The sequence below is a fragment of the Capra hircus genome, chromosome 16, assembly GCF_001704415.2.
Source record: "Capra hircus breed San Clemente chromosome 16, ASM170441v1, whole genome shotgun sequence".
In the NCBI taxonomy this organism is placed as follows: Eukaryota; Metazoa; Chordata; class Mammalia; order Artiodactyla; family Bovidae; genus Capra; species Capra hircus.
The window spans coordinates 20428599-20456137 of NC_030823.1; the positions used below are offsets into that span (position 1 = coordinate 20428599).

Below are 27539 nucleotides of genomic sequence, written 5' to 3' on the forward strand. Positions count from 1 at the left end.
TTTTTATGCGTGTGGCCATGCCCATGAGATGACAATACTTGGGTAGACCGGAGCGGGACTCAACTTAGATAGTGAATTGGGATACTGTGAATAGTTTGGTTTAATCCTGCTGTCATGTCAGTATGCCAGCTGAGCTTTTCCCTTGCCCTTTCCTCCTCTAGATTCTCAAATCCAAAGATTTAACATCTCCAACCCAGCGCTACATCGACAGCAAAGTTGTGAAAACCAGAGCAGAGGGCGAATGGCTCTCCTTTGATGTCACCGATGCTGTTCACGAATGGCTCCACCATAAAGGTGACCACTGCTCTCTGTTTTCCTCCTTCGATGTTCACTGATCCTAAATTATTTGCAAAGCACTGGCAGATGGAGGGGTATTAGATGCACAGAAAAATGACCTCTTCGATTTCATATTTTCCAGACAGGAACCTGGGATTTAAAATAAGTTTACACTGTCCCTGCTGCACCTTTGTACCATCGAATAATTACATCATCCCCAATAAAAGTGAAGAACTAGAAGCACGATTTGCAGGTAAATGAAACTTGGGCAAAGGAGGTGGGGGAGGGAAGGCCTCTGTCGATAACCTGGGGGAATGAGGTCAGTTTGTGTGTGAAAATGAGATTTGTTTGGTCAAAGCTATGGTTGGGGTAAGATACATGAAGGCAGAAAGGGATCGGTTTCCAGTTTACATTGCTCGAAGCTGTGTGATGACTTGGCAATACTAATTGACAGACTTACCAGCCTTCCAGACTCTTAAAGAACCTGTTAAGCCCTTCATTCTTCATTTAAGCAAACCAGCATTCCCTCAATGCTAATGTTATAGAAGAAAAAGATAACATGCATTCAAGGACATCCATTGATAATGCTCCCAAACCCATCAGGAATCCACCACTGGATTTCACAGAAGGATGTCCCCTCCTGCCACAGCCTCTGTAACTAACCTGATCTATGTCAGAACACACCCCGTTTTCTGGCTGATGCCCAATATTCCAAGTGGCTTCCTTATCAGGCTTTCATAATTAGTTTGCAAACACAGAACAGAGTTTTAGTTGTTCCCCCAGTCTTGCTTACCTTTTAGTGAATTAGCCAAAAGTCGAAGGGGATGATGTGATACCAAGGGTTCAAGTCATGTCTTCCACTAGACAACAAGTCGTTGGATGATGAGAGATGAGCAGAGGGTCTGGACCAATTGCGGGTGTAGCACTTGCTCCATACCACCAGGTTAGGGAGCTGATCACCCTTCCCTAGCTAACCCCACCAGGGACCTCCATCCCTTGGCTGAAGCCTCCAGTGGCGCTTGCTCACAGAAAAATCCTCCCAGAAGTCTAGAGATTTATTTCAGTCTCTAACCTAGTCATGATTCTTGAGAAGTACAGAGATTAAATGCTTAAGCTGGCAGTCTCTTGAGCATGCTCTGGGAAGCTCAGGTTTCTCCATCTCAGATGGAATCAGGAAAGTGTTGAGGACGCCATAAAAATCCATGAAAAAGCCCTTTCTTCACAGCTTCCCCAAACAGCATTAGGTAAGGGTGACTTCTGTTTCACTTGAACCTCCTTCACGGCAGTTTAGTGTAAGGCTCAGTTTAGGTTCATGAGGAAAGTCTTTGAGTTGACCAGTCCTAGGAAGAGAGGAACCCAGCGGGTGACAAGGCATGTTCTATAGCCGTGTCATCAGTCGTTGAAGGCTTGAGCACAGCCTACGCTGAGGACTGACTGGTCTACTGAGAACGAGTGCCCTTGGACTAGAGGTCAAAGACTCCTTCTGTAGTGACTTTCATAACCAACTCGCCCTGCTTTGGACACTGAACTGCCTTCTGACAAGAGCCCCATTTAGCCGTGTTCCTTGTCGCTGGTACTCGTCCTGTCCGTTGCTGTGGGGAGTGAGCCAACTGCTGCCGCTGCTGTGTGGTCATCACTGCTGTTTGTGACAATAGACAAAGGGGGGGAAAAAAAGGTATGGCTGATTCTACTTATGAAGGTAAAGCTAAATGTTTATTACCCGAATGCATTTTTTCAAGGTATTGATGGCACCTCTACCTATACCAGTGGTGATCAGAAAACAATAAAGTCCACTAGGAAAAAAAACAGTGGGAAGAGCCCACATCTCCTGCTAATGTTGTTGCCCTCCTACAGACTTGAGTCGCAACAGTCCAACCGGCGGAAGAAGCGTGCTCTGGACGCAGCCTATTGCTTTAGGTAAAGGAAATAAAAAGAAAACAAACAAGGAATTGTGTTTCTGTTTAACTCCTATACTGCCTTTGCCTTTTTTTTAAACTGAAAATGGTCTTGAACTGTAACTCATTGCTTAAAGCCGGGGATAAAAAAATAGAGCCATCGTATTTTGTAACACCAGAGGTTTAAACAGTTATTTCTATGCTGTCTTCATCAGTTCTTTAGCAATGAACCCACTATGAAGGGAGAAAACTAGCCCCTTGAGTTTCACCCCTCACCCCAAGTCTCTCTGAAGTACTTTGAGGCTGAAGGAGAAAAGGAACTCTCGACTCCCCAGAGCAAAGATAGGTTTATTTGAGGCGCATGATGGCGGCTCCCTAACTGGGGAGACTCGCCATCTGTAGGAGCCTTTCCTCTCCCTGAAGGGTGTGCATGCATGCGTGTATGCTAAATTGCCTCAGTTGTGTCCGATTCTGTGTGATCTTATGGACTGTAGCCCACCAGGCTCCTCTGTCCATGGGATTCTCCAGGCAAGAATACTGGAGTGGGTTGCCATGCCCTCCTCCAGGGGACCTTCCCGACCCAGGGACTGAACCTGCATCTCTTACGTCTCCTGCATCGGCAGGCGGGTTCTTTATCATCCACGCCACCTGGCAGGGTACCCATGGTCAGATCTCCTTCACAGACAGTAACAGTGATGAGAGAGATAGAAGAAAAGTGCTATTTGTCGTGTCTTTTGCTACAGAATACGAGAGAAGTGGGGGTAGCATAAACTGACCTCCTATTCCTACATGAGTTCATGGAGGGAAAGTGTGAATGTCCTTCTGTGGTTTCTTAGTGAGCCTGGTAAGAGAAAGGCTCTTTCTTTATGCTGTGAGCTACGGGGTGGTGAGAGGGCCTCACTGATAAAGTGCAATGAAAAGGGTGTTTTTTGTTTGCTAGAGCGAGTGGTTGCACTAATAAGCAAGATTCCGTGTTTCTTGATCTCTGGTTTATCCCTAGATCCAGGGCCAGGAAATGAAATAAAGGATTTTTTCTCAAAGGAAAATGCCTGAGATGGTTCTCTGTAAATAGCTGTTGTACTTTATCCATTTGCATTTGAAAAGGCAATAGAGGGTGGATGGCAAAACTGTGCTTTGTAGGTTGGACGGGGCTTCGTCTCCATCTGCCGCCTTTCTGCTTATGTCTCATCCTTCAAGGGAAGGGTTTGGTTTTTGAGGACACAGTTGAGAGGGTCAGAGTATAAACTCCCAAGGGAAAAGAGTCCAGCAAATCACCATCACACCCCATTATGAAAGTCTATTGAGATTGCTGTACAACCATTGAAACCTTGTCTGTGGTATATGCTCATATACGTATGTATGAAAGTCACTCAGTTGTGTCTGACTATTTGTGACTCCATGGACTGTAGTCTGCCAGGCTCCTCTGTTCATGGAATTCTCCATGCCAGAATACTAGAGTGGTAGCTGTTCCCTTCTCCAGAGGCTCTTCTCAATCCAGGAATCAAACCCAGGTCTCTTGCACTGCCAGTGGATTCTTTACCAACTGAGCCACTAGGGAACCCCAACACTCATATTTATTTGTTGAATAAACAAATGAGCCATTTTTCTGGTTTGGAATAAGGGACCTGGAGTGGGACGGAAATCAGCTTTAAAATCTCCATTGCTCTTTCTTTTATCAGAAATGTGCAGGATAATTGTTGCCTACGCCCACTTTACATTGATTTCAAGAGGGATCTCGGGTGGAAATGGATTCATGAGCCTAAAGGGTACAATGCCAACTTCTGTGCTGGAGCATGCCCGTATCTGTGGAGCGCAGACACTCAGCACAGTAGGGTGAGTACAGGCTTCACTTGTCTCTTCGTTCTTGGGCTGCTAATTGTAACTGCTGATAGTTTTACTGAATGGATTCTCAATAGCCTTGTGCCCTTTTGTCACCACACATAAACAGATGCTGGAGAAACCCTTTTGAATGATGAGAAAAAATTGGGGCTGTAGGTCAAGGCAGAAAGCAACACTGATGAATTTAGACAAGTAGATCTGGCCTTTCCAATTAGCCTGTAAGCAACTTAACGACAATTTTGTTTAATTTTCTGTTTGTTTTACGTTCTTAACAGCTGTAAGCCTAAATAGGTGGAATCAATATCTTACTAAGTGTCAGATACTGTTAAAATGTGCAGGGACCCAGTTCTCTAGATGAAAAAAGGATGTGTTATCACTCAATCAGGGTCTATCCTACTAGAAAGAACACTGAGGACTTCTGTAGATGCTTTGGTGGAGTGATTCAGTGTTGTCATTGTTCAGTTGCTAAGTCATGTCTGACTCTTTGCGACCCCATGGACTGTAGCCAGTCAGGTTGTCTGTCCATGGGATTTCCCAGGCAAGAATACTAGAGTGGGGTGCCATTCCCTTCTCCAAGGGATCTTCCTGGATCAAGGATCGAACCCGCATCTCCTGCATTGGCAGGCGGGTTCTTTGTCACTGAGCCACCAGGGAAGCCTGAGTGATTCGCTTGCTTGCTAAGTCGCTTCAGTCATGTCTGACTCTGTGTGACCCTATGGACTGTAATCCTCCTGTCCATGGGATTCTCCAGGCAAGAATACTGGAGTGGGTTTTCCATGCCCTCCTCCAGGGGATCTTCCTGACCCAGGGGTCGAACCCATGCTTCTTAAGTCTCATCTCCTGCATTGGCAGGTGGGGCTTTACCACTAGTACCACCTGATTCACTGGTGTATAACAATTACAAAATCATTTAATTTCTTTGAACCTCAGTTTCTTATCTGTAAAAAGAATAAAGATTATTTTTTGAAATAATAATGTCCAACTCAAGAGCAGATGTGAAGAACATAAGGTGATATATGCGACAATGATTTGAAAATCAGTGTCTCTAAGTCTTTTTGAATATAACCTAGAGTAAGTGAGAATCTGAAAATTTTATTAAGTTACTTTGATGAGGAATGAAGTCTCATTCAGAAGTCAGGTCCCAGAGTAGACGCCATGAGTTCCCAGCCCAGATTAACCAAGACTTTTTCTATGTAATAGTGATATTTTTCCAAATGCTTCTTTCCTGGTGCCTTGTCATGTAGAATTTTAGAGATGGAAAGGACTTGATAAATTATCTTGTCCACCCTGTAGTACTATCCATAAAATAGATAAATAACAAAGACCTATCGTACAGCACAGAGAACTGTGCTCTGTATTTTGTAATGATGTATAAGGGAAAAGAATCGGAAAAAGAATATATATTAAAGATATATATCTATATAGGGTTGACCAAAAAGTTCGTTCAGATTTTCCATAACATCTTAACCCCAGTGATTTTTTTGGCCAGCTCAATATATATATATATATGTATAACTGAATCACTTTTCTGTACACCTGAAACTAACGCAGCATTTTAAATCAACTATATTCAATTTAAAAAAAAATCATAATATAAAATACAAAAAATTGGTTATATTGTCCAAATCCTTCATTTTTTCTAGAAAAATTAGGGTCTATATCATGTAGATGCCTTACCCAGGATCAAACAGTTGGTGACAAACCAAAGCTTAGGATGCAAGACTCCTGGTTTTGTAACTAGACCTTCGTTTGCTCTGTCTTGGCTACACATTGGGGTTATGCCTCTGTAAATCTTCTTATTAAAGGAGCATTAGAAAAATTGCCTTTCTCTGCAGGGTAGGAAAATGAATCCGCTGCCAAAAAAAGATCGCATAATGCGTTCAGCTGAATTCGAGAGTTTGGGGAATATCCATTATTTTGGACAATCTGTCTTAGAAAATGCCTCTTGTGTTCAGTGCAAGAATCACGTGTTGGTGGAGGATAAAGTTTATTTATTGATAAATGCTTACATCCACAAAACTTTCAGTTGACAAACCTGGCCCCCCTTCCTTCAGCTGTTTTGCCGACTCCCCTGGAGATTGTTGGCTCTCGGCACTGACCACGTGCTTGGCCATGTGAGGGAAGCTTGCTCCTGCCTGTCCCTTTGTCTGAGCTCTCAGGCCAGGCTGCTTCAGCTGGGCTGTGGCAACAGTAGCCGTAATGTGGAAAGGCCCCGTTGCCAAGTAGAAACATAATTCTCCTTCTTGATATACAGAGGGAGTGTGTGAAGGCTGAGACCATGCTTGTTTTTCAAGGAGAGAGGAAGAATCACTGTCATGATCACAAATATGTGGTTTGGACAGTTACCCAAAAAGCCAGAGGTAGCTTAATAAAGTAGTCAGTGTTGGTGTGCTGAACAGATTTTCTGTCTTAGGCTGAAAATGTTGCCATGGATCTCGAGGAAAAGGTCACTTGGTGTTTGACTAACACGTTAATGGCATCCTTGGAAAGGTCTCTTTATCATCACTGGGGATGTGCCATACTTCTGTTGGTAGAAGTCACATGCTCCTTTGAAAGAGGACAGGGTTAAAGGTATAGCACAAACTGTAGAACTTCTTTTTCATTCTGTACTTAGCCACTACTATTTGCCACATGAAAAGTTAAATGGAGGGTTGATTATTATTATTATATTTTTATTATTATCATCATTGTCATAAGCAAAATGTAACCAACTGGATAATCAAGAACATAGATTGCTTATTTTTTCGCATGATTGTATTTATGGAGCAATGACAAATGGAAAGAATTTGAACTTTTTTTTTCTTCTAAATGAAAATTTTACGTGGCATTAAATTGGCCTGAGAAGATGCTTAGCATAGAAATATTTCACACTGCAGACAGGTGTCTTTTGCTCTACCTAAGGATAGATTAACATTCTGCTAAGAATTCTAATAAAGAAAACGTTATTCTCTTACTTATTTGTGTATTTGTTTCTTCACCCAGCACGTGAGTCTCATTTTGTCCAGAGAAGTCTTACTAGGGCTATAAGGTTTTACAAAAAGAAAAATGAAGTATATAGAGTCTCTGACCTCAAGGGAACTCTTCGTCTGGGTGGGGATTAAAAATATCTACCCATGAAACAACTTCAGTTATGAAGTGTAGTGCCGTGCTTGTGGTAGTCACTCAGTTGCGTCCGTCTCTTTGTGACCCCCATGGACTGACTGTAGGATGCTAGGCTCCTCTGTCCATGGGGATTCTCCAGGCAAGAATACTGGAGTGGGTAGCCATTCTCTCCTCCATGGGATCTTCCCAATCCAGGGATTGAATCCAGGTCTCTCAGCATTGCAGATGGATTCTATAGCTCAGTTGGTAAAGAATCCACCTGCAATGCAGGAGACCCCAGTTTGATTCCTGGGTTGGGAAGATCCGCTGGAGAAGATAAAGGCTACCCACTCCAGATTCTGGCCTGGAGAATTCCATGAACTGTATAAAGTTGCAAAGAGTCAGACATGACTAGGCTACTTTCACTTCACTTCACTTCTTTACCATCTGAGCCACAAGGGAAGCCCAAGAATACTGGGTAGCCTATCCTTTCTCCAGGGGATCTTCCCAATCCAGGAATTGAGCTGCATTGCAGGCAGATTTACAAGACCAAATGCCAAGTTTGGTATTTGGACCTAGTTTTCTGAGGGCCTGGGAAAGTGCAGACAGCAAAGCTGTGATCAAAGTAAAGACTCATTGGAAAAACTGGAAAATCTGTTGAATGAGCAGTTTTGTCCAATGTATGAGAAAAGGATTCTGTAGGAAAATGATAAACTCAGGGATTCTTGGGAATGCCTCCCCATTTGACTATAGTTGGAGGATAAGTAAAATGTAAGCCCCAAATCATTTAAACAGCCTACTCAGTACTGGAACTGATAACATTGTGCGATAGTTCTATTTAAAAATAACTGCCTTAGTTTTTTAAGGAATCTCCAGACCGTTCTCCATAGTGGTCAGGATGGAGGGAACACATGTATACCTATGGCCAATGCATACTGATAATTCATATTTATACTGTATGGCAAAAACCATCACAATAATGTAAAGTAATTATCCTCCAATTAAATAAATACATTAAAAAAATAACTGCCCTTAATTTTGTTTGGGCTTTTCCTATGTTTTCTTTCTTCTCCTGCGTTCTTTCAGGTTCTCAGCTTATATAATACCATAAATCCAGAAGCGTCTGCTTCCCCTTGCTGCGTGTCCCAAGATTTAGAGCCGCTCACCATTCTCTACTACATTGGCAAAACACCCAAGATCGAACAGCTTTCTAATATGATTGTCAAGTCTTGCAAATGCAGCTAAGATTCTCGGAAAAGTGACAAGATGATAATCGCACGATGATGATGGTGATGATGGTGACAGAGGCGATGTTTGTAACAAGAAAACACAAGAGAGCCTTGCTTCATCAGTGTTAAAAAAAAATTGAAAACGCGGTACTAGTTCAAACACTTCGGAAGTTTGTGTTCTGTTTGTTAAAACTGGCATCTGAAACGAAAAAAAAAAAAGTTGAAGGCTTTATATTTTACCTACTCTGTAAGTGAGAGAGACAAGAAGCAAAACCTTTTTTTTCTTAAGAAAAAAATAAACACTGGAAGTATTTGTTAGTGTTAATTATGTGAAAGAAAGCAAACAAACAAACAAACAGGAAAACCCCGTTCAGTGGAGTTGCTGTACATATGTTCTTATCCCATGCCTCACTTGATTTTTCTGTATTGCTATGCAATAGGTATCTTTCCCATTCTTACTCTTAGAGTTAACAGTGAGTTATTTATTGTGTGTTACTATATAATGAACATTTCATTGCCCTTGGAAAATAAAACAGGTGTAAAAAAAGTGGAGACCAAATACTTTGCCAGAAACCCATGGATGGCTTAAGGAACTTGAACTCAAACGGGCCAGCAAAAAGAGGTCATATTAACAAGATGAAAAATGCGAGTGAGATCTATTACATGACCGAGCGAGTCCGCATAAAGAGAAAGACCCTGCAAATACATGCTCTGTACCAACTGCCCGAGGAAGCTTCTTGTAAGGTTCAAAACTGAAAAGCCTGTTAATAAAGGAAACTTTCAGTCAGATTAAGTCTGTAAGATTTTCTTGTTCTCCTTAATTGTAAATGGTTCTTTGTCAGTTTAGTCAACCAGTGAGATGTTGAGATGTTTAAACACGTACTGGTCAAACTTCAGACCTTAAAGTATTGCTGTGTAGCTACGCTCTAGATTTTTCTTTCATTTCGGTGTATGTAACCGTACCTATATTATTACAATAGATGGGTATAGAAGCCAGTATAATTGGAAACACAACTGCAGATCTCTTTTGCAAATGATGGAATCAAAACATTAACTACTTTATGTGTAATGTGTAAATTTTTACCATATTTTTTAATGTTCTATAGTAACGCCAACTCTGATTTAGATTGGACTTAAATTTGGGCTCTTTCTAATGATCGTTGGGAATCGTGTGTTTCCTTTAGCTGGCCAGAACTTTTGAATAAAGCCCCTGTATTTCGACTTGCACTACAAATACATGTTTGATAGTATTTGTTCCACTTGTGCTTTTTCATTGTCCATTATTATGACATAAACTACCTGAGTCCACTTGTCCTTTTTTTCTTTTATAAAAAGACATAGTTTTTCTTCATTTTCTAAGCATCATTACTAATCAATTCAGACATTAACAAGCTTCTATTTTAGGAAAATTGGGGATTATAGATACATAGATAATTGAGGTGAAATGTTTAGTTTTAGCAAGGGCTTAAGGATCTGACTGGAACTCAGAGTCTTAGTGACTGGTTTAAGAAAGGTGTCTCTAACTTGGTTTAATCAGTATTTTCACAGAATTCTGCTGTTCAAAAAAAGAGCAGACAGATCACAGGAGACAGCTTTTTCTTTAATCGAGTTTTTAGTGTTCAGGGAAAAATGGAGAGATTAACATTTCAGTTGATTTTGTATAAGGAAGAAAAAATAAACCCATGTCAGCATAAGTCATTTAGTGTATTTCACTGAAATTAAGGTTTTATAGATGTTCTTTGAAGGTTGCAAAGGCACAAGGCAAATTCTCCCATGATCAAAAAGTCCTTTCTTTCCTCTGAATGAGACTTACCTAATCAGAGGCTAGAATTTACCTTCCCGAAATACATGATTTGCTACATTTTTGCAGAGGAGGTAACCTTATGTCAGGGTTTGTAGGATATGTCAGTTTGTCAGTTGTCTCTTATTTAGCTTTAGAATAATCATTAATAGACAATGGAATATTTGCAGTTTTACCTAAAGAGCAGCACAGTGAGGTGTGAATCCAGAGTGAAGTTGTTTGATATAGTATACTTCCTTTTCTTGGAATTTCCTGGCCATTATTAAAATGACAAATTGGATTTGTTTGAAAACTGGAAAAGCAAGAGATAGGATGGCACAATACCAAATAACCTTTGGATTGGGTGAAACCCAATCCCAGATTGGAGTGTGTTGGTTTTTTTTTTTTTTTTTTTTTCTCTTCCACTTTTCTATTCATTCTATGTAAATCACTTTTATTTCTGCAGGTATTTTCTTCTCAGATAGAATGACATTTTTGTTTTGTATTATTTTGTCTTTCCTCATGAATGCACTGATAATATTTTAAATGCTCTATTTTAAGATATCTTGAATCTTTTTTTTTTTTTTTTTAGTTTGGGGGGTTCTATAAGGCCTTTATTTCCCAAAAGTAAATATTGCCATGAGACGGGAGGGAGGTGGGAGGGAATGGGGAAAATGTTAGTATGTGGGTGGGATGGGGCTACAGTTTTTCTGTGTTAAACAGCAATGCAGTTTTATGGTTGGCATGATTTTTTTTTTAAATGGAACATAAGAATAGCTGTTTTGTATTTTGATGACTGATTACGCTGTATTTTAACACAATGTATGTCTGTTTTTGTGGTGCTCTAGTGGTAAATAAATTATTTCAATGATATGTCGATGTGTTTTTCCTGTCCATTGTGGAGATCAGAGAATGCTTCTAATGCAGAGAGCGTAAGTTCAAACTTAGAAAAGTCGTACCAGCTTTAAGATCATGCTTTTTTTTTTTTTCAAAGAGATTCAGTCCAGAGATGTCATACTTTATAGTTCAAGAGCCAGGATGTATCTATCAAAGCCTGAAGAAAACCCTGTGCAGTCTTTTTATTCCCTTGTTTATTGCTATTTGGTAATTGTTGGAGATTTAGTTTCCATCCAGCTTGACTGTCTACCAGAAAAAAATGCAGAGAGATGTTTGGACCATGCTTTGGCTTTCTGATCCTATGTTCTGCCAACCCCAGGGCCAAAAGAACTGGTCTAGACAGTATCCCCTGCAGCCCCATAACTTGGATAGTTGCTGAGCCAGCCAGATATAACAAGAGCCATGTGCTCTTCGGGATTGATCATTGAGAGCAGCTACTCCTCTCTCTATTTCTCCCCTACCGCTGTACCAAAACCCCCTTATTCCCGCAAGCTTCCTTGGCTGTTCCCTACAAGTCCAGATTTTGCAAGCGAGTTGCCAGTCTCTTAATAAATAGAACTAATTTAAAAAAAAGGTCATTGTGGCTCTGTCTGATTGCCCACTTTATCTCATGAGAGAACTAGTTTGTGCCTGCTGTCTAAAAACATCACCTAGAAACAAACCATCCATTCAGATGAATAGGTAGAACAGAAAATGGTTCCTTTTCTGCCATTTGTGTTTCATCTTTTATAGTCAACTCATAGAGGAAGTGTTTCACTTTGAAATAATTCACGTGTGCTTCTCTGGAGGGGCCAGTACCAGGCCAGTACCACCCCACATCACCTTTATCTGACATGTGAGAATAAGAGGGTATCATAGGGTTCTGATACCCTCATAGGGTTCTTAGGGTCACCTAAGAGCTATATCAGCTTGGACAAATTTGTCAGCCACTCTGAGCCTCTGTTTCCTTATCTTTAAAATAAGGATGAGATGACCTGCTCTACAGGGCTTTGCATGTTTGCTTCTGTGCCCTTACTATTGTTAAGTAAATGGACGTACAGAAAGTTATTTTGGTGTTCGGCCTGTAGATGATGGTCAGTAAATCGTAGACTTAACAACATTTCCCAAACCGAGCTGGTTTGGCCTCAGCAATCCTGTTGTAATGAACTTTTTAACGTCTGTTCAGACTTTGAGCTGGGGCCATATTTCTTCCTCTTGTTACTAAATGTGTAACCTCCAGGCTCTAATCTCATCAATGAATCAGGCCATCAGTTATTTCAGAGAATATTCTGTCGCTCTGTTTCTTAACTGTTTGGTTACATGACTGATGAGAAATTGTTTCAGATGGTGGGGAAATGTTCAGGTGAGACTTTGCTTCCAGTCCACCAACTGAATTCAAAATAACAGAGTCAAGGTGGTTAGTTGAAGGACCCATTTTCTAAGATGATGGTTGTGAGAACTCCAGTTTGTTGAGCACCCACCAGCTATGTTCTTTATTATCTTACTTAATCTCACATATCACCCTAGGATGTAGGGTTTTTTGATAGAATTCCATTTTATAGAGAAGTAAGCAGACTCAGAATGGTTAAATGACATGTCCAAGGTCACCCAGTTTGCAAGAGGAGGGTCGAGAGGAGGGTCGAGAACTTCCTTGTTCAATACACTAGCTACTAGCCATGTGTGACTTTCAAGCTATTGAAATGTGGTGAGTCTGAACTGAGATATTCCAAGGTATGATATACAAACCATTCTTTGAAGACTTAGTACAAAAAAGAAAGAATGTAAAATGTCTCATTACTTTTTTATATTGATTACATGTCTAAATAATACTATTTTGAATATATGGGATTAAATAAAGTATATTATTGAAATTATTTCAGCTGTTTCTTTTTACTTTTTTAATACAATTACTAGAAAATTTAAACTTACATATGGGACTTGTACTCATACCCTATGTTCTATCTCTCTAGAATTTCTTTTTGATTCTTAGAATTTCCCCATCTCTCTGCTTTCTCTGCCCATCTCTTCTTGCATGCCATCTACTTTCTCCATTAGCGCCCTTTGCATAGTGTTGTTTGTCAGTCGCTAAGTTTTGTCTGACTCTTTTCACCCTCGTGGACTGCAGCACACCAGCCTTCCCTGGCATATTAATTATAATTGTTTTAAATTACAAATCTGGTAACTCCAACATCCCTGCCATGTCTGGTACCATCTATCTCTCCATCCTTGGTGGGAGGGGGGTTGCCTAGTTTCTTCTTCTCTCTTTTGGATCCAAGAAGATTTACTGATTTTTTTCAGTCTGTTCAGCTTTTTATTAGTTGTTAGGACAGAGTGGTGATTCCTAAGCTCCTTACACGTGGAGCCAGAAGTTCTTTCTACCTCTGTTAGACAGCTCTCTATTAGAATAGAGAATAGAATGGTGTAGATTTTGATAACAGCTCTGTTCAAAGACTAAGCTATTCCCATAAACTGTATGACCAGCTTTTGTTTTTGTAATTAACCTATGATTAAACAATACTGAGTCAAACACTATGAGACTGTTTTTGTAGGTTGTGATTTGTTGAATGTCACCAGTTCTTTAGGGTTCAGCCTAATAGTTGGAACTGATTGACAGATGTATTAATGAAAATACAAATAGCTCTACTGGCAAATCTCTAGATAAAATAATGATTACATATCAGCAAAGCACTACTGAGACAGTACAGCCTATTTCTAGGGTAGATAGACTATTGTAGCAAATATTTTCAGTCCATAGAAATCTTCATTAATGTACCTGTAATGACGTTTTCTACTGTGTTGAAGTGGGCTGGGAAAGCCAAATACTCATTGTGCTCCTTCAAGACAGTGAGAAGACATTGCTTTCCTATCCGTGAATAAACTGTACCACCTTTACTAACGGGTTTTGGAAGGGTGGATCCAGACTTTGTGTTCCGGAAGCATATATAAGGGAGGATCTTGTTTTAGAGAAAATCAAAATTACAAATACAAAATTAGAGTCAGAGCCTTTGAAAAGGCCCATAAAAGTGAGAAGCTGGAACATTTTGAGCTGTAAGAGCTTCACTGAAACTGGCCTTGGGACTTCGAGCTAGCACATGCCTTTGTTCCTATCAGATGGTCACCTTGTAATTCTAGCAAAAACTTGATCCCATCTCTTTTTCAATCATCTATTAAATCACATCTTGTGTGCTGAACAAAGGAGAAGATGACCATGGTTTTTCTAACATTCTGGATCAGAGGAATAGAAGCGATGTTATTTTTATACCTCTTTTGAAACACCCCGTGAGATTGGAGATATAGTTCATATAAATATCAGGTAGTTGTATCATGGATACGAATAACTTCTGAAATTGCAAATTTCAAATAACTTTGTTTGAAAGGAAAGAGTTGCTTTGATCCCCTCCCCTCCCCCATTGGGATGATTGTACTTGTGTCCTTATTTCTCTGAAACACTTTGTAGTTGATTTCTCTATTTCAGCAAGTAATGGCTGTTTGGAGAAGAGATGAGTGTGTTCCTGTAATTGGGCAGAGACCTAGTAAAAGGAACAGAATGTACTGAGGGAGACTGTGTGATCAAAACTAGGAAAATCATTCAGCCCAAGAGAACAGACATAATTAAACAGCAAAGGAAGACATTAGTGGGCAAGAAAAAGGCCCAATGCCATTTCTGAGGCTTTTCCCCCAAAGTGGGATTTTTCTCTTCCACAGATTCCAACTCACCTAGAAGAACACAGATGGGTGACTCAGGTGACATTGTAAATGGCTAGCCAGCCCTAGAGATGGAAACCCTCTCCTCAGGCCCAAATCTCCATTCTGATTCATATAGAAAATCCTGAATCTGAGGATGTTGGGCGCAAACAAGTTAAGATATTGCATAATCCCATCCAGCTCTGAATTGGATGTGAAGTCATGTAGTTTGGCTTGTCCTCAAGCATGGGTGTAACACTAATTTCTTCATTTGAAGCAAAATTAAGTGAAACAGTACAGAAAATAGAGGAGGGCTTTCAATCAAGCGGTGGTTGTCCATTTCATGAAGTAATAAATTTTGCATCACCAAGTGTGTACATCTTCCACTCGCTCACACCCTGGTGTCCTCCAAAGCCACTGGCTACATTCAAAGCCCTACAAAGGTAAAATACGGAGAGAAGGTGGCATAGCAGATCTGAAGAAGGCCCAGGGAGGTCTGGCAAACCCTTGACAGCAGGCTCTTACAGTCAACCATGAGGAATTATTCCTATAGGATTTTCCTCAAGGAGATTAGCTAAGTAGGTAGATAGGTAGATAGATTTTTTTAAAAAACATTTATTTTATTTTGGTATTCTTAGGGGTGTAGTACAGAAAATAATTTCAATCAAAGGTGCTAGTGAAACAGGAGGGAGGCAGGCAGGGCACAATCTTTGAAAGAATGACACAGCCCAAAGACATAACATAACCTAGGTCAATGTAAAAATAGTTCAAGATTGTGGGTGAGTCAAATTCCACTAGATCTTGAGCCTGAGTATATGCTCATTGTAATACATTAGCATGCTAAATGATACACCCATTAGGCCATAACAGTTCCAAGGTTAACCTTAAAAGACTGAGTGATGTCCAGATTCCTAGAAATCTCTGCCTCCTTCCCCAAATAATTGGAATAATCTTCCCACTCATTAGTCTATGAAATTACCCAGCCCATAAAAACTGGCCATGTCATATTTCTAAACTCTCTCACTCTCTCCCTTCTTCTGAGACGGCCCATGTTCTGTCTGTGGCGTGTGTTTCTCCTTAAATAAATCCGCTTCTTACCGATCACTTCATTTCCGAATTCTTTTGTGACTAAGCGAGAACCTTTAATTCACTGGGAATACTAGGGTCGATTCTGATTTTTTCCAGTTGATCTGGGATCTGGAATACTGACACCAGTGAACACTCAGGGCACAATGGAGGGGGGGGAGTGAAAGGAGACAAGGAGGGAGACAGGAAAGGGAGTGGGTTACATGATCACCAGACTTGACCTGCATCACACATTGAGTCAAGAGATTGGTGTCTGTATATAACACCAAAGTAGCTAAACAAATGTGGTGAGAAATACAGAACAGGTTAGTCAACTGGGCTTAAGATCAAGCAAAAGGTTCAAAGGGGGAGTTCTAATGTGCCACTGTTTTTCAATAGGTGTCTTGAGAAGTAAAGAAGCAAGTTGCATATATGATGTGACTGGAACAAGGAATTCTTTTTGCTCAGTCTCTGCCCTGCTGTGCTGGGTGTTAGAAATGGTCACATCTCATGCCCAGGAGTCTCCCTCAGAACCCTGAGCCATCCCAATCCTAAATTTCCTATTCTGGACTCATCCTCATTTATATTAATCCTCAGCATCTACTGGAGAAGGAAATGGCAACCCACTCCAGTATCTTGCCTGGAAAATCCCAAGGACAGAGGAGTCTGGTGGGTTACAGTCCCTGGGGTCTCAAAGAGTCAGACACGACTGAGCGACTTCACTCTCCCTTTCCCTTTTCAGCATCTACTATACGACTTGTGGCTGTGGCTTAATTGCTAAGTCATGTCTGAAGCTTTTGCGACCCATGGACTGTAGCCCACCAGGCTCCTCTGTCCATGGGATTCTCCAGGCAAGAATACTGACGTGGTTTGCCATTTTCTTCTCAGGGGATCTTCCTGATCCAGGGATTGACACTGTATCTCTTGCAATGCAGGCAGATTCTTTACCAACTGACCCACCAAGGAAGGCCACTATACAACTTCACTTATGGCAGAAATCAAAGCATGAGATGGGATTATACCCCCAACCCAACCATTGACACACTATCTGGGATGCAGAGATATCACTTTCAGTGTCTTTTTCAATTAAAAAAAGAGTTAGATTAGGTGGTCTACAAAATCCTTTGTAAATTCCTTTCTTCCCCCTCCGGGTTGGTAGGATGCTCTGTGTGTGTTTCTATGATTGCACCAGTGAGCATAAAACAACTCTTCACTATAATTCATTCAACAAATAATTACCAAGCATATCATATATACTAGATGTTTTTCTAGGTTTTAGGTTCTAGGTTCACACAAGTGAACAAAACAGGTCCTTCAATCTGAGCCTTCAGTAGGTGATGCTCTGGGTAGAGGGGGGTGAATTTCACTTCACTGAAAACCTAAAGAAAGTGCTGTAATCTGCCCTCCTGCTGTATTTTCCTTGCTGCAGGCGCTGAGGCTTGGTTGACCATCTCTGGTGGAAGCAGAATCAGCAGCCACTTCTTTGGCTGATTTTAGAGGAAATGGAGAAGGAAGAAGCCCTTCTTCCCCAATACTTTCTCCAGTAGAGCCAAGCCTCTCATTTGCCGATCCAAGATTGGCTGGGCTATAACCCAGCAGGAAGGAATTGATAAACTGCTCTTCATGAGGAAGAAAGACTGGAAGCACGTTGCTGCTACAAGTGGAGACTCAGCAAAGAGGGCTTCAGATGCTTATTCCACCACAGTGAACAGTAATTAGTTCTGCACCCCAGGAGCTCACAGTTTAGAGTGAAAGAAACAATGAGCCCAATTATACTTACCATTGATTCTGTTGCCAGCAATATCATCATCAACAAAATCATCACTGCAACTTACTAAGTGTGTGTATCTTGATTTATCTCCCATGGCTAACTTGTTCCATCTAAACCAATTATTCTGAACTGGGAGCTGTTCGCCCTCCCCCCTCCTTTCCCCCATGGGACATCTGACAAAGTCTGGAGACATTTCTGTTTGTCACAACTCAGAAAGTGCTATTGGCATCGAGGAGGTAGAGGCCAGGCATGCAGCTAAGCATCCCACAATGCATAGGACAGTCTCCTTCAGTGAAGAATTTTTTAGCCAAAAAAATGTCAGTATTGCAGAGACTGAAAAACTCTGATCTAGATCAAAACTTCAGCAACATTTGGTAGTTATCAAATATTTCACAAGACAGTAAATGTTGATGAACATATTTGCAGAAATGTAGTGTGAGTAACTGTAACGAGTTTCCGAAATCATAGTCTAGTTACACAGCAACAGAAGTGAGAGCGTCTCTGAAAGCGTTCACCTCAACCCAAGAGTCTCTTAAAGCAAGTTACTCATTAATCTGTGTCTATTACAGAGCTCCAGTTATGACTGCATCTATTGGAATGTCATTTCAGCCCCAGTGTGTTCAGAAGTCTTAAGTCTCCGGAAAGAGCAAGCATCAGGAAACATCTTTATTAACAGTGAAGTGGTGTAGGACCCTCTGGGACCCTCCTGGGTACCAATCCTTTCTGTGTCCCCCACTTGTTTGTAGGAAATAAGCTTCCTTGACCTTCCCTGAGCTCCAAAAGGCAGATTCGAGGAGTTGCTAATCAGGGAAAGGAAGGAATGTAGAAACTAAGGAGAAACAGTTAAGAAACAGTACTGCATCAATAAAGCAGGATCCGGCTTCCTCCTCCAAGGATATATGTAACAGGAACCTAGTTCTTCTGCAGGAACAAAGGCCCCCACCTGGAGGGAGGATGGGAGCTTCGGGCTGAGCGGACGATTCCTGGAGCACCGCCCTGTTGTCTCGTTACCTACCACGCAGTCTGGAGGAAGTCTGCACACGGTGGAAGAAAACAGACTCTGACCCCCTCCCCAAATGATTCACCCTTAAAAAACTTTCATGGCTGTGCATAATCTTCAGAGTTCAATTTCGGACATGAGTCTGCAGGTTGCCAGCCTCCTAAATAAAGCATCCTTTCCTTTCCAATTAACACTTTCAAGTGAACAGCAGCCAAACTTGAGTTTGGTGACAATAGAAAATTCTATTGGAGGGTGTATGAAGTTGTTGACAGAAGGCAATGATCAAAATGATTGTTGCTATTTTAAGCCACCAATTTGGGGTGATTGGTTATACAGTGATGGTAACTGAAACAGTGACTATTTTTTTGCTTTTGTAATTGAGAAGTTAGATGCCTGACTTTTGTCACTTAAACTAACAGCCTGTGCAAAATAGGAACTTGAAGTAGACGATCTGCATGGACTCTTTTCTCTCAAAAAATGACTTTTTGAGTTCAGTCTCTCGGCAGCTTTTTAAAAATGCGTATTTCTTTGGCTGCGCAGCGTCTTAGTTGTGGCACACGTGAACTTCCATCTTTGTCGTGGCATTCGGGATCTTAAGTTGTAGCATATGAATTCTTAGTTGTGCTGTGTGGGATCTCTTTCAGTGACCAGGCATTGAACTTGGCTTCCCTCATTGGGAGTGTGGAGTCAGCCTCTCAATTACCAGGGAAGTCCCAGAAACTTTTAATATTAGCAGGATCTGTATAAATTGATGGAGATTCAGAGATTAAAAAAAAAAGTCCACAATCTCTGGCCACGAAGTTTTTAGTCTTCTGAAAGAACTAGGTATAAAAATATTAATATACAAAGTACAATATGGAAGTCAAAAGCAGTTAATTTATCCAGTATTTACTGAGCACCTGTGATGTGGCATGCACTCTGCGGGTACTGGGAATATAGCAGTTTTGAGATGACAGACACATGGAAATGATACTAGTGGATTATAATAATACATTGTGAAATGCATTGGAAATGTATTAAAGTTCTTAGTAACAAACAACAGAAAATAAGTCTAGTAAACTTATTAGATCAGACCATGTGAAATTGGTTTATTGTAGGTCTGATGTAGCACTAGCAATAAAGAACCTGCCTGCCCATGCAGGAGACTTAAGAGATGGGGGCTTGATCCCTGAATCGGGAAGATCCCCAGGGGTAGGAAATGGCAACCCACTCCAGTATTCTTGCCTTGGAAATCTCACGGACAGAAGAGCCTGGTGGGCTACAGTCCATGGGGTCGCAAAGAGTAGGTAGGACATGATTGAAGGGACTGAGCACGCATGCACACACACACACACACACACACACACACACACCTGCTAATGGCTAGATATTTGTGCCAATAATGGAGAACAATTTAGGCCAATTAGACCAAACTCTGTTACCCCGTTTTCTTCATAAGACATTTTGAAAAGCAGTGGAGTGGAAAAAAGTTCGTGATTCCTTAAGATGGGCACTCTGTCTATGCTCAATGGTCCTACACCAGGGTACAAAACAGAGTCACATGGAGGAATGTAAAAACCAGGTATTCCTATGAACATCCCAGCCTACTAAATCAGGTTATTTTTGAGATAGAGAGGGAATTGTACAGTAAAAAGAAGAAAATCTTTCAAGGAAATCTTACGCGGTCCCATGCTAGCATTTACCAATCACAGTTGAGCGTCGAACAACAGGATTTATACATGGATTTTTTTTCACTATTAAATAGTATTGTATTATTCAGTCTGCAGTTGGCTGAATTCTTGGGTGTGAGAGGGCTGAATGTAAAGTCTTGTTTGTTTTATTGAAGTATAGTTGATTTACAATGTTGCATTAGTTTCAAGTGTATAGCAAAGTGATTCAGATATACATATACACACACGTATACAAATATATATATTCTTTTTCAGATTCTTTTCCTTTATATGCTATTACAAAATACTAAATATAGTTCCCTGTGCTACACAGTAGGTCCGTGTTGGTTATTTATTTTATTAATATATATCAACTGTTTATATTATATGTGGATTTTCAGTTTGGGGAGTATTGACACCCCTAACTCCTGCATGGTTCATTGGTCCACTGTATTGTCTAAACAAATGGGTATAAATTTATGAGAAAATGTTCATAAAAATGGGACCATTTCAATGAGAGCGTTTCCAGACACTGTAAATATTTGAAAGGCTGTCAGTCAGAAGATGAGTATTGATAATGTTGTGTGCTCATAGACTCCCACTCACGTCTCCAGGGATCTGATTGTCACGGCTCTATTCTCTGCTAAGCTGTGCTTGTGGTTGTGTCTTGCTCTCTAAAAGCAGTATTGCCTGTCTCTAAAAAAAGAAGCATCTTTATCTCCAGTCCATTGCGTGGTGAGGTTGGGTCTCATGGGAAAATGTCAAATATCAAACATGAAATGTTTAGAAGACCAGTTTGTCATTTCCCAAAAAAGAAGTATCCCAGGACAAAAAGGAGACTTGTTTCTTCATGTGATGGTGGCTTCAGGAGCTTGAAATGGAAGCTTGGCAAATGGGGTGGTCTGTGATCCATCATCTCAACTAGACATTTCCTGTGGGCCTGAGTTTTTCTATGGGAACTTTCTTGAGAGTTTCTCTGGTAGAGAGTCCTTCTCTGATGGCAGGCCTTGATTGCGTGTCCCCAGATGATGCCGAATTCTGTTTTGCTGTTGGTCTACAATCGATTCAATCTCTCATGATAAAAAGAGCAATTCAAAATTTATTCATTTTTCCAAAATTCAAATCAGTCTACTAATTGATTCATCATATGTACCCAGTGTAACAGGGGTTTGGTGTCAGTGGTTTGGTGTCCGCCTACGTGCCTTCATTTTATTTTCGGGTGTGCTGGATCTTCACTGCCTTGCGCAGCGCAGGCTTTCTCTAGTTGTGTGGAATGGGGGCTACTCCTTGTTGTGCAGCATGGGCATCTCTTGTTGCAGAGCACAGATGCTAGGCATGGGGGCTTCAGCAGTTGAGCACACAGGCTCAGGAGATGTGGCCCAAGGGCTTAGTTTAGTGACACGTGGAATCTTCCCCGACTAGGGCTTGAACCTGTGTCTGCCGCACTGGCAGGCCGATTCTTACCCACTTCTCCATCAGGGAAGTCCCTGCCTATGTGGCTTCAAGGAGGATTGTGTCTGGACTGGATTGTTATCTGAGGCAAGAGGAATATTATTTGGACTTGTGGCATATGCAATGAATGTTTTCCCAACTATGTTAGAGTATTTGGTTCAAGCATCAGTTTTCCTCCCCTAGCACCTGTCTGTAAGGTACAGAGGAAAATGGAGTGAATAAGCAAAGAACTGATTTGTCTGTGTGGCCCAACACTTACTACCCAACTGGCTCACAGGAATCAGGTTGCCGTGATTTATTTCTAAAGAAAACAGACCCTTCAGGAAGATATGAGTGCTTGATTGATCTTTAGAGTCCCATAATAAAAATGATAAAAATGCCAACTCACAGGACGTGGCACATAGAGGTGCTCAAAATTTCAGTGTCCTTTCTTTGTCTCTGTAATTGCATTATGTCCTTAACTCATGGCATCTTTCTTCGTAGCAAACCTCCCCTGTGAAGACAGTGTCCTTGCTTTCCTCAAACCTGTTGTAGTGAGGCTGACTTGATAGCTGTTACCACAAGAGGCAACACTTGTGTAAAGAGCTCATCAGTTTGGAGATTCACTCCCAAAGTGAGCCCAGGTCTGTAGATCCCTCATCTGTCTTCACAGCTCTCCAGTTACCCATTTCTCTTGGAGACCTGCCCTGATACCAGTGCTAGGTTACCTCCAGAGTGCAGTCGGCCATTGTCTGTGTCCTTGGCAGGAAGACAAAATCTGATTTTAGGGGCCAGGGGAGGTAGCGGTGTCCTGACACGTGTTGAACCACTTCGGCATCCTGGGAATTAGCTCAGCTGGTTCTCTGAAAGTCGTCCGCCCCCTCGCCATAGCAGAACACAATTGCTTTTAAGGAATGTTTGGATAAAACATTTTCCAGGCCACATTTATCCCTTTGGAGGACTATGTTATATGTGACAACATTCCAATTTTGAGGCATGACTTGTGCCAATCCACACAGGCAATTAGAGCTGACACATTCCATGGGCTATTGGTCAAGCCCTCAGTAGACCAGAAAGAAAACCCACAAAGAAAAACTTTACCAATAAAGGGAACCAATTGGAGTCAGCCATGGAGCCTCAGAGCAGAAATTTCTTCCTCAATTTATATTCTGGACTTTTCTTCTATTTCACCATTTCTCCTGCCTAAATATCCCCAAGGTTAGATGTGTTGGGTGCTAACGTGGTAGGTGATACTTGGACATTTCCCATCTGAGACATGCAAAGCTCAGTGACTGTTTCAGAAGAGTAGAGTCATTTATAACTTTGTGACTTTGAGTTTCATCAGTCATCCTGAAATGGCCCTCACCCCCACAGAAGTACGCTGCAGGTGGTATAAAAAGAATCTCCCTGCTCCCCACTCCAGGACCACTGATCAGCATCAGAAAAACTGGAATGGACACAAATGATGAAGCAAACCAATGTCACTCTTGGTAAAGTTGTGATGTCATTTCCCAAATATGAATCTTGTCAACACTTTCTTAACTCTTTCTTTCACATGAAGAAAATGTTATCTTGAGGTTTCTGTGATCTTTTGCAAAATAAACTAGCCATTCAAAAAGGAAGCCTATTTCCATGGATGCTTTTGGAGATATTCACAGCTCTAGGGAACTGGTTCTAATCACAGACTTGTTTTTATCCTTTGTCTTTAATTATAGGAATGTATTAATTAATAGAAAATGTGTGCTGTGTGCTTAGTGGCTCAGTCGCGTCTGACTCTTTGCAACCTCATGGACTGTAGCCTGCCAGACTCCTCTGTCCACAGCGATTCTCCAGGCAAGAATACTGGAGTGGGTTGCCATGTCCTCCTCCAGGGGATCTTCCTGGGATCGAACCCATATCTCCTGCATTACAGGTGGATTCTTTACCCCTGAGCCACCAGGAAAGCCCAATTACCATAATATATTGGCACTAATTTTTAATTCATATTTTCTTCTCAAGGGGAATGAGTTCATGTATTTTCTCTGTTGGGCTCAAAATGGAATCTTTCCTGCAGCAAACCAAAAGTTAACTAAGCTTCTATACTCAGCTCTCCCAGTAAAGGGAAGTGTAAATTATCATTGTTTGCTTGCTTAGCACATGTTACCTGACAAGGCACCAAGATTTCCCCTTACTCAATATGAGGAAAGGAACCTTGCGATAGCCAATCTGCTTTTTCCCAGAATAACTTTCTTGTTCCTGCTCACTTTGGTTATAAAACCCTCTCGAATTGTACTACTCTTTGCAGCTTCTTTGCAGCACCCAACTGGCTGCTGCCTGATTTATGAATCACTGACTAAGGCCAATTAAGACTTTTGACATTTACTTGACTGAATTTTGTTCTTTCACATCTGTATCAAAAAAGAGTGTAAGTAGGAATTATCCATAGCTGTAAAATGAAGTGCCACATTAAACCGCACAGAGTTAAGATGAAGCAAATAGAAGCTACTAAATCAAGAGCAATCTGTTGTATGTGGGGTGATTTATGTTTGTTTTTTCAAATATCATCCAGTTGAAAAGCAAATGATTATGCATATGGAGAAGGCAGTGGCACCCCACTCCAGTACTCTTGCCTGGAAAATCCCATGGATGGAGGAGCCTGGAAGGCTGTAGTTCATGGGGTCGCTGAGGGTCGGACATGACTGAGTGACTTCCCTTTCACTTTTCACTTGCATGCGTTGGAGAAGGAAATGGCAACCCACTCCAGTGTTCTTGCCTGGAGAATCCCAGCGACGGGGGAGCCTGGTGGGCTGCAGTCCATGGGGTCGCACAGAGTCGGACACGACTGAAGCGACTTAGCAGCAGCAGCATGCATGCATGTGGAGAGCCTCCAGAGAAGATGAGAGGCAGTTACCTGAGGAATATCTGTGTTTTGGGTAAATATTTAAAATCCAGCCCCTAATATGTTCTTTATGGTCCCATATAGGAAAGACCATCTCTTGGAGTCAGCTGTTACTAGAATATGTCTTTCTTGATGCAACATGAAGCTTTCTTTTTTTTTTTTTTTAATTAATAACATGAAGCTTTCTTTAATGAGATCATGAGAAAATACAGTGCATCAATTATTTATTTTTATTTCAGCTGCCAGTGAACTCAGAGCTAAATTTTATAATCAAGCATAGGAGTTTCCTTAGCTTAAATGGCAGGTAGAATTTTCTCCCTCCTTCTGCTCCCCTGGTCTTTACTGCTGAGCTCCTCTCTGTTATCTTTCTTTTGCCTGTGACATATCCTTCCTGGAGATTAGTTTGTACCATGATCTTGGAGATCAGTTTTATTATAGTCCCCATTTTTCAGATAAAGAGAGTTGGTTGATGTGAGGTTGAATAGACCGGCCAAAGTCACGTAGGTTGCTGTATGACCCAGCAATTCCAATCCTGGGTATATATTTGAAAAAAACAAAAAAGCTAATTCAAGATACACGCATCCTGGTGTTCACAGCAGTGTTATTTGTAACTGCCAATATATGGAAGCAACCTTAGTGTCCATCCACAGATAAATGGATAAAGAAGGTGTGGTATGTGTATACAGTGGAATACTTCTGCTGAGTGGCTTCAATTGTGTCCGACTCTTTGTGACCCTATGAACTGTATAGCCCGCCAGACTCCTCTGTCCATGGGATTCTCCAGGCAAGAGTACTGGAGTGGATTGCCACGCCCTTCTCCAGGGACAATGGAATACTACTCAGCCATAAAAATGAACAAAATGTTGCCATTTGCAGCAACATGGATGGACTTGGAAAGAATTATTCCAAGTGAACTAAGTCAGACAGAGAAAGACACTGTTCAATATCACTTATATGTGGGATCTTAAAAAATACAAAACTGGTGAATATAACAAATAAGGCAGACTTACAGAAAACAGGCTACTGGTTACCAGTGGGGCGATGCAAGGGGGTGGGACAATATAGCGGTAGAGATTAATAGGTACAAATTTTTATGTACAAAATAAGCTACAAGGATATATTTTACAACAAGGGGAATATAGTCAATATTTTATAACTATAAATAGAGTATAACCTTTAAAAATTGTGAATCACTTTATTTTATACCAGTAATTATATAATATTGTATAACAACTAAACTTCAATAAAAAACAAAAGAAGTCACATAGGTCTCATGTGGAAGAGCTAATATAAAAGCAGCCAGCTGTCTCCATCTATTCCCTTAGTCAGTTCAGTCACTCAGTCGTGTCTGACTCTTTGCGACCCCATGGACTGCAGCACACCAGGCTTCCCTGTTCATCATCAACTCCTGGAGCGTGCTCAAACTCACATGCATTGAATCGGTGATGCCATCCAACCATCTCATCCTCTGTCGTCCCCTTCTCCTCCTGCCTTCAATCTTTCCCAGCATCAGGGTCTTTTCCAATGAGTCAGTTCTTTGCATCAGGTGCCCAAAGTATTGGAACCTCAGCATCAATCCTTCCAATGAATATTCAAAACTGATTTCTTTTCAGATTGACTGGTTTAATCTCCTTGTTGTCCAAGGGACTCTCAGAGTCCTCTCCAACATCACAGTTCAAAAGCATCAGTTCTTCAGCATTCAGCTTTCTTAAATGGTCCAACTCGCATATCCATACGTGACTACTGGAAAAATCATAGCTCTGACTATATGGACCTTTGTCAGTAAAATAATGTTTCTGCTTTTTAATATGCTGTCTAGGTTTGTCATAACTTTTCTTCCAAGGAGCAAGTGTCTTTTAATTTCATGTCTGCAGTCACCATCTGCAGTGATTTTGGAGCCCAAGAAAACAAAGTTTGTCACTGTTTCCATTGTTTCCCCATCTATTTTACATGACGTGATAGGACTGGATGCAAAGATCTTAGTTTTTTGAATGCTGAGTTTTAAGCCCACTTTTCCACTCTCTTCTTTCACTCTCATCAAAAGTCTCTTCATTTCCTCTTCCTTTCCTGTGTGGTGTTCTCTGCATATCTGAGGTTATTGATATTTCTCCCAGAAATCTTGATTCTAGCTTGTGTTTCATCCAGTCTGGCATTTTGCATGTTGTACTCTGCATAGAAGTTAAATAAGCAGGGTGACAACATACAGCCTTGATGTAATCCTTTCCCAATTTGGAACCAGTTTGTTGTTCCATGTCTGGTTCTAACTGTTGCTTCTTGACCTGCATACAGATTTCTTAGGAGGCAGGTAAGGTGGTGTAGTATTTCCATCTCTTGAAGAATTTTCCACAATTTGTTGTGGTCCACACAGTCAAAGGTTTTAGTGTAGTCAATGAAGCAGAAGTAGATGTTTTTCTGGAATTCTCTCGCTTTTTCTATGATCCAGTGGATGTTGGCAATTTGATCTCTGGTTCCTCTGCCTTTTCTAAATCCAGCTTGAATATCTGGAAGTTTTCAGTTCGCATATTGTTGAAGTCTAGCTTGGAGAATTTTGAGCATTACTTTGTTAGTGTGTGAGATGAGTGCAATTGTGCAGTAGTTTGAACATTCTTTGGCATTGCCTTTCTTTGGGAGTGGAATGAAAACGGACCTTTTCCAGTCCTGTGGCCACTGCTGAGGTTTTCAAATTTGCTGGCATGTTGAGTGCAGCACTTTCACAGCATCATCTTTTAGGATTTGGAATAGCTTAACTGGATTTCCATCAGCTCCACTAGCTTTGTTCATAGTGATGCTTCCTAAGGCCCACTTGACTTCACACTCCAAGATGTCTGGCTCTAGGTGAGTGATCACACCATCATGGTTATCTGGGTCATTAAGATCTTTTTTGTACAGTTCTTCTGTGTATTGTTGACACCTCTTCTTAATATCTTCTGCTTCCGTTGGGTCCATACCATTTCTGTCCTTTATTATGTCCATCTTTGCATGAAACGTTCCCTTGGTATCTCTAATTTTCTTGAAGAGATCTCTAGTCTTTCCCATTCTATTGTTTTCCTCTATTTCTTTGCATTGGTCACTGAGGAAGGCTTTC

The 27539-nt window shown here is 41.0% G+C and overlaps 1 protein-coding gene across 2 annotated transcripts in view; it reads left to right on the forward strand.

Annotated features, from left to right (window-relative positions):
* The window catches only part of TGFB2 (transforming growth factor beta 2), a 92812-nt gene extending 81839 nt beyond the window's left edge, over positions 1-10973 (forward strand). For both annotated transcript variants that reach the window (XM_018060159.1, XM_018060160.1), the window contains 5 exons: positions 162-294; positions 419-529; positions 2016-2193; positions 3851-4004; positions 8178-10973. In XM_018060159.1, coding sequence (XP_017915648.1) covers positions 162-294; positions 419-529; positions 2016-2193; positions 3851-4004; positions 8178-8336 — 735 coding nt within the window. In that variant the 3' untranslated portion in view covers positions 8337-10973. The remainder of the gene's footprint in view (positions 1-161; positions 295-418; positions 530-2015; positions 2194-3850; positions 4005-8177) is intronic.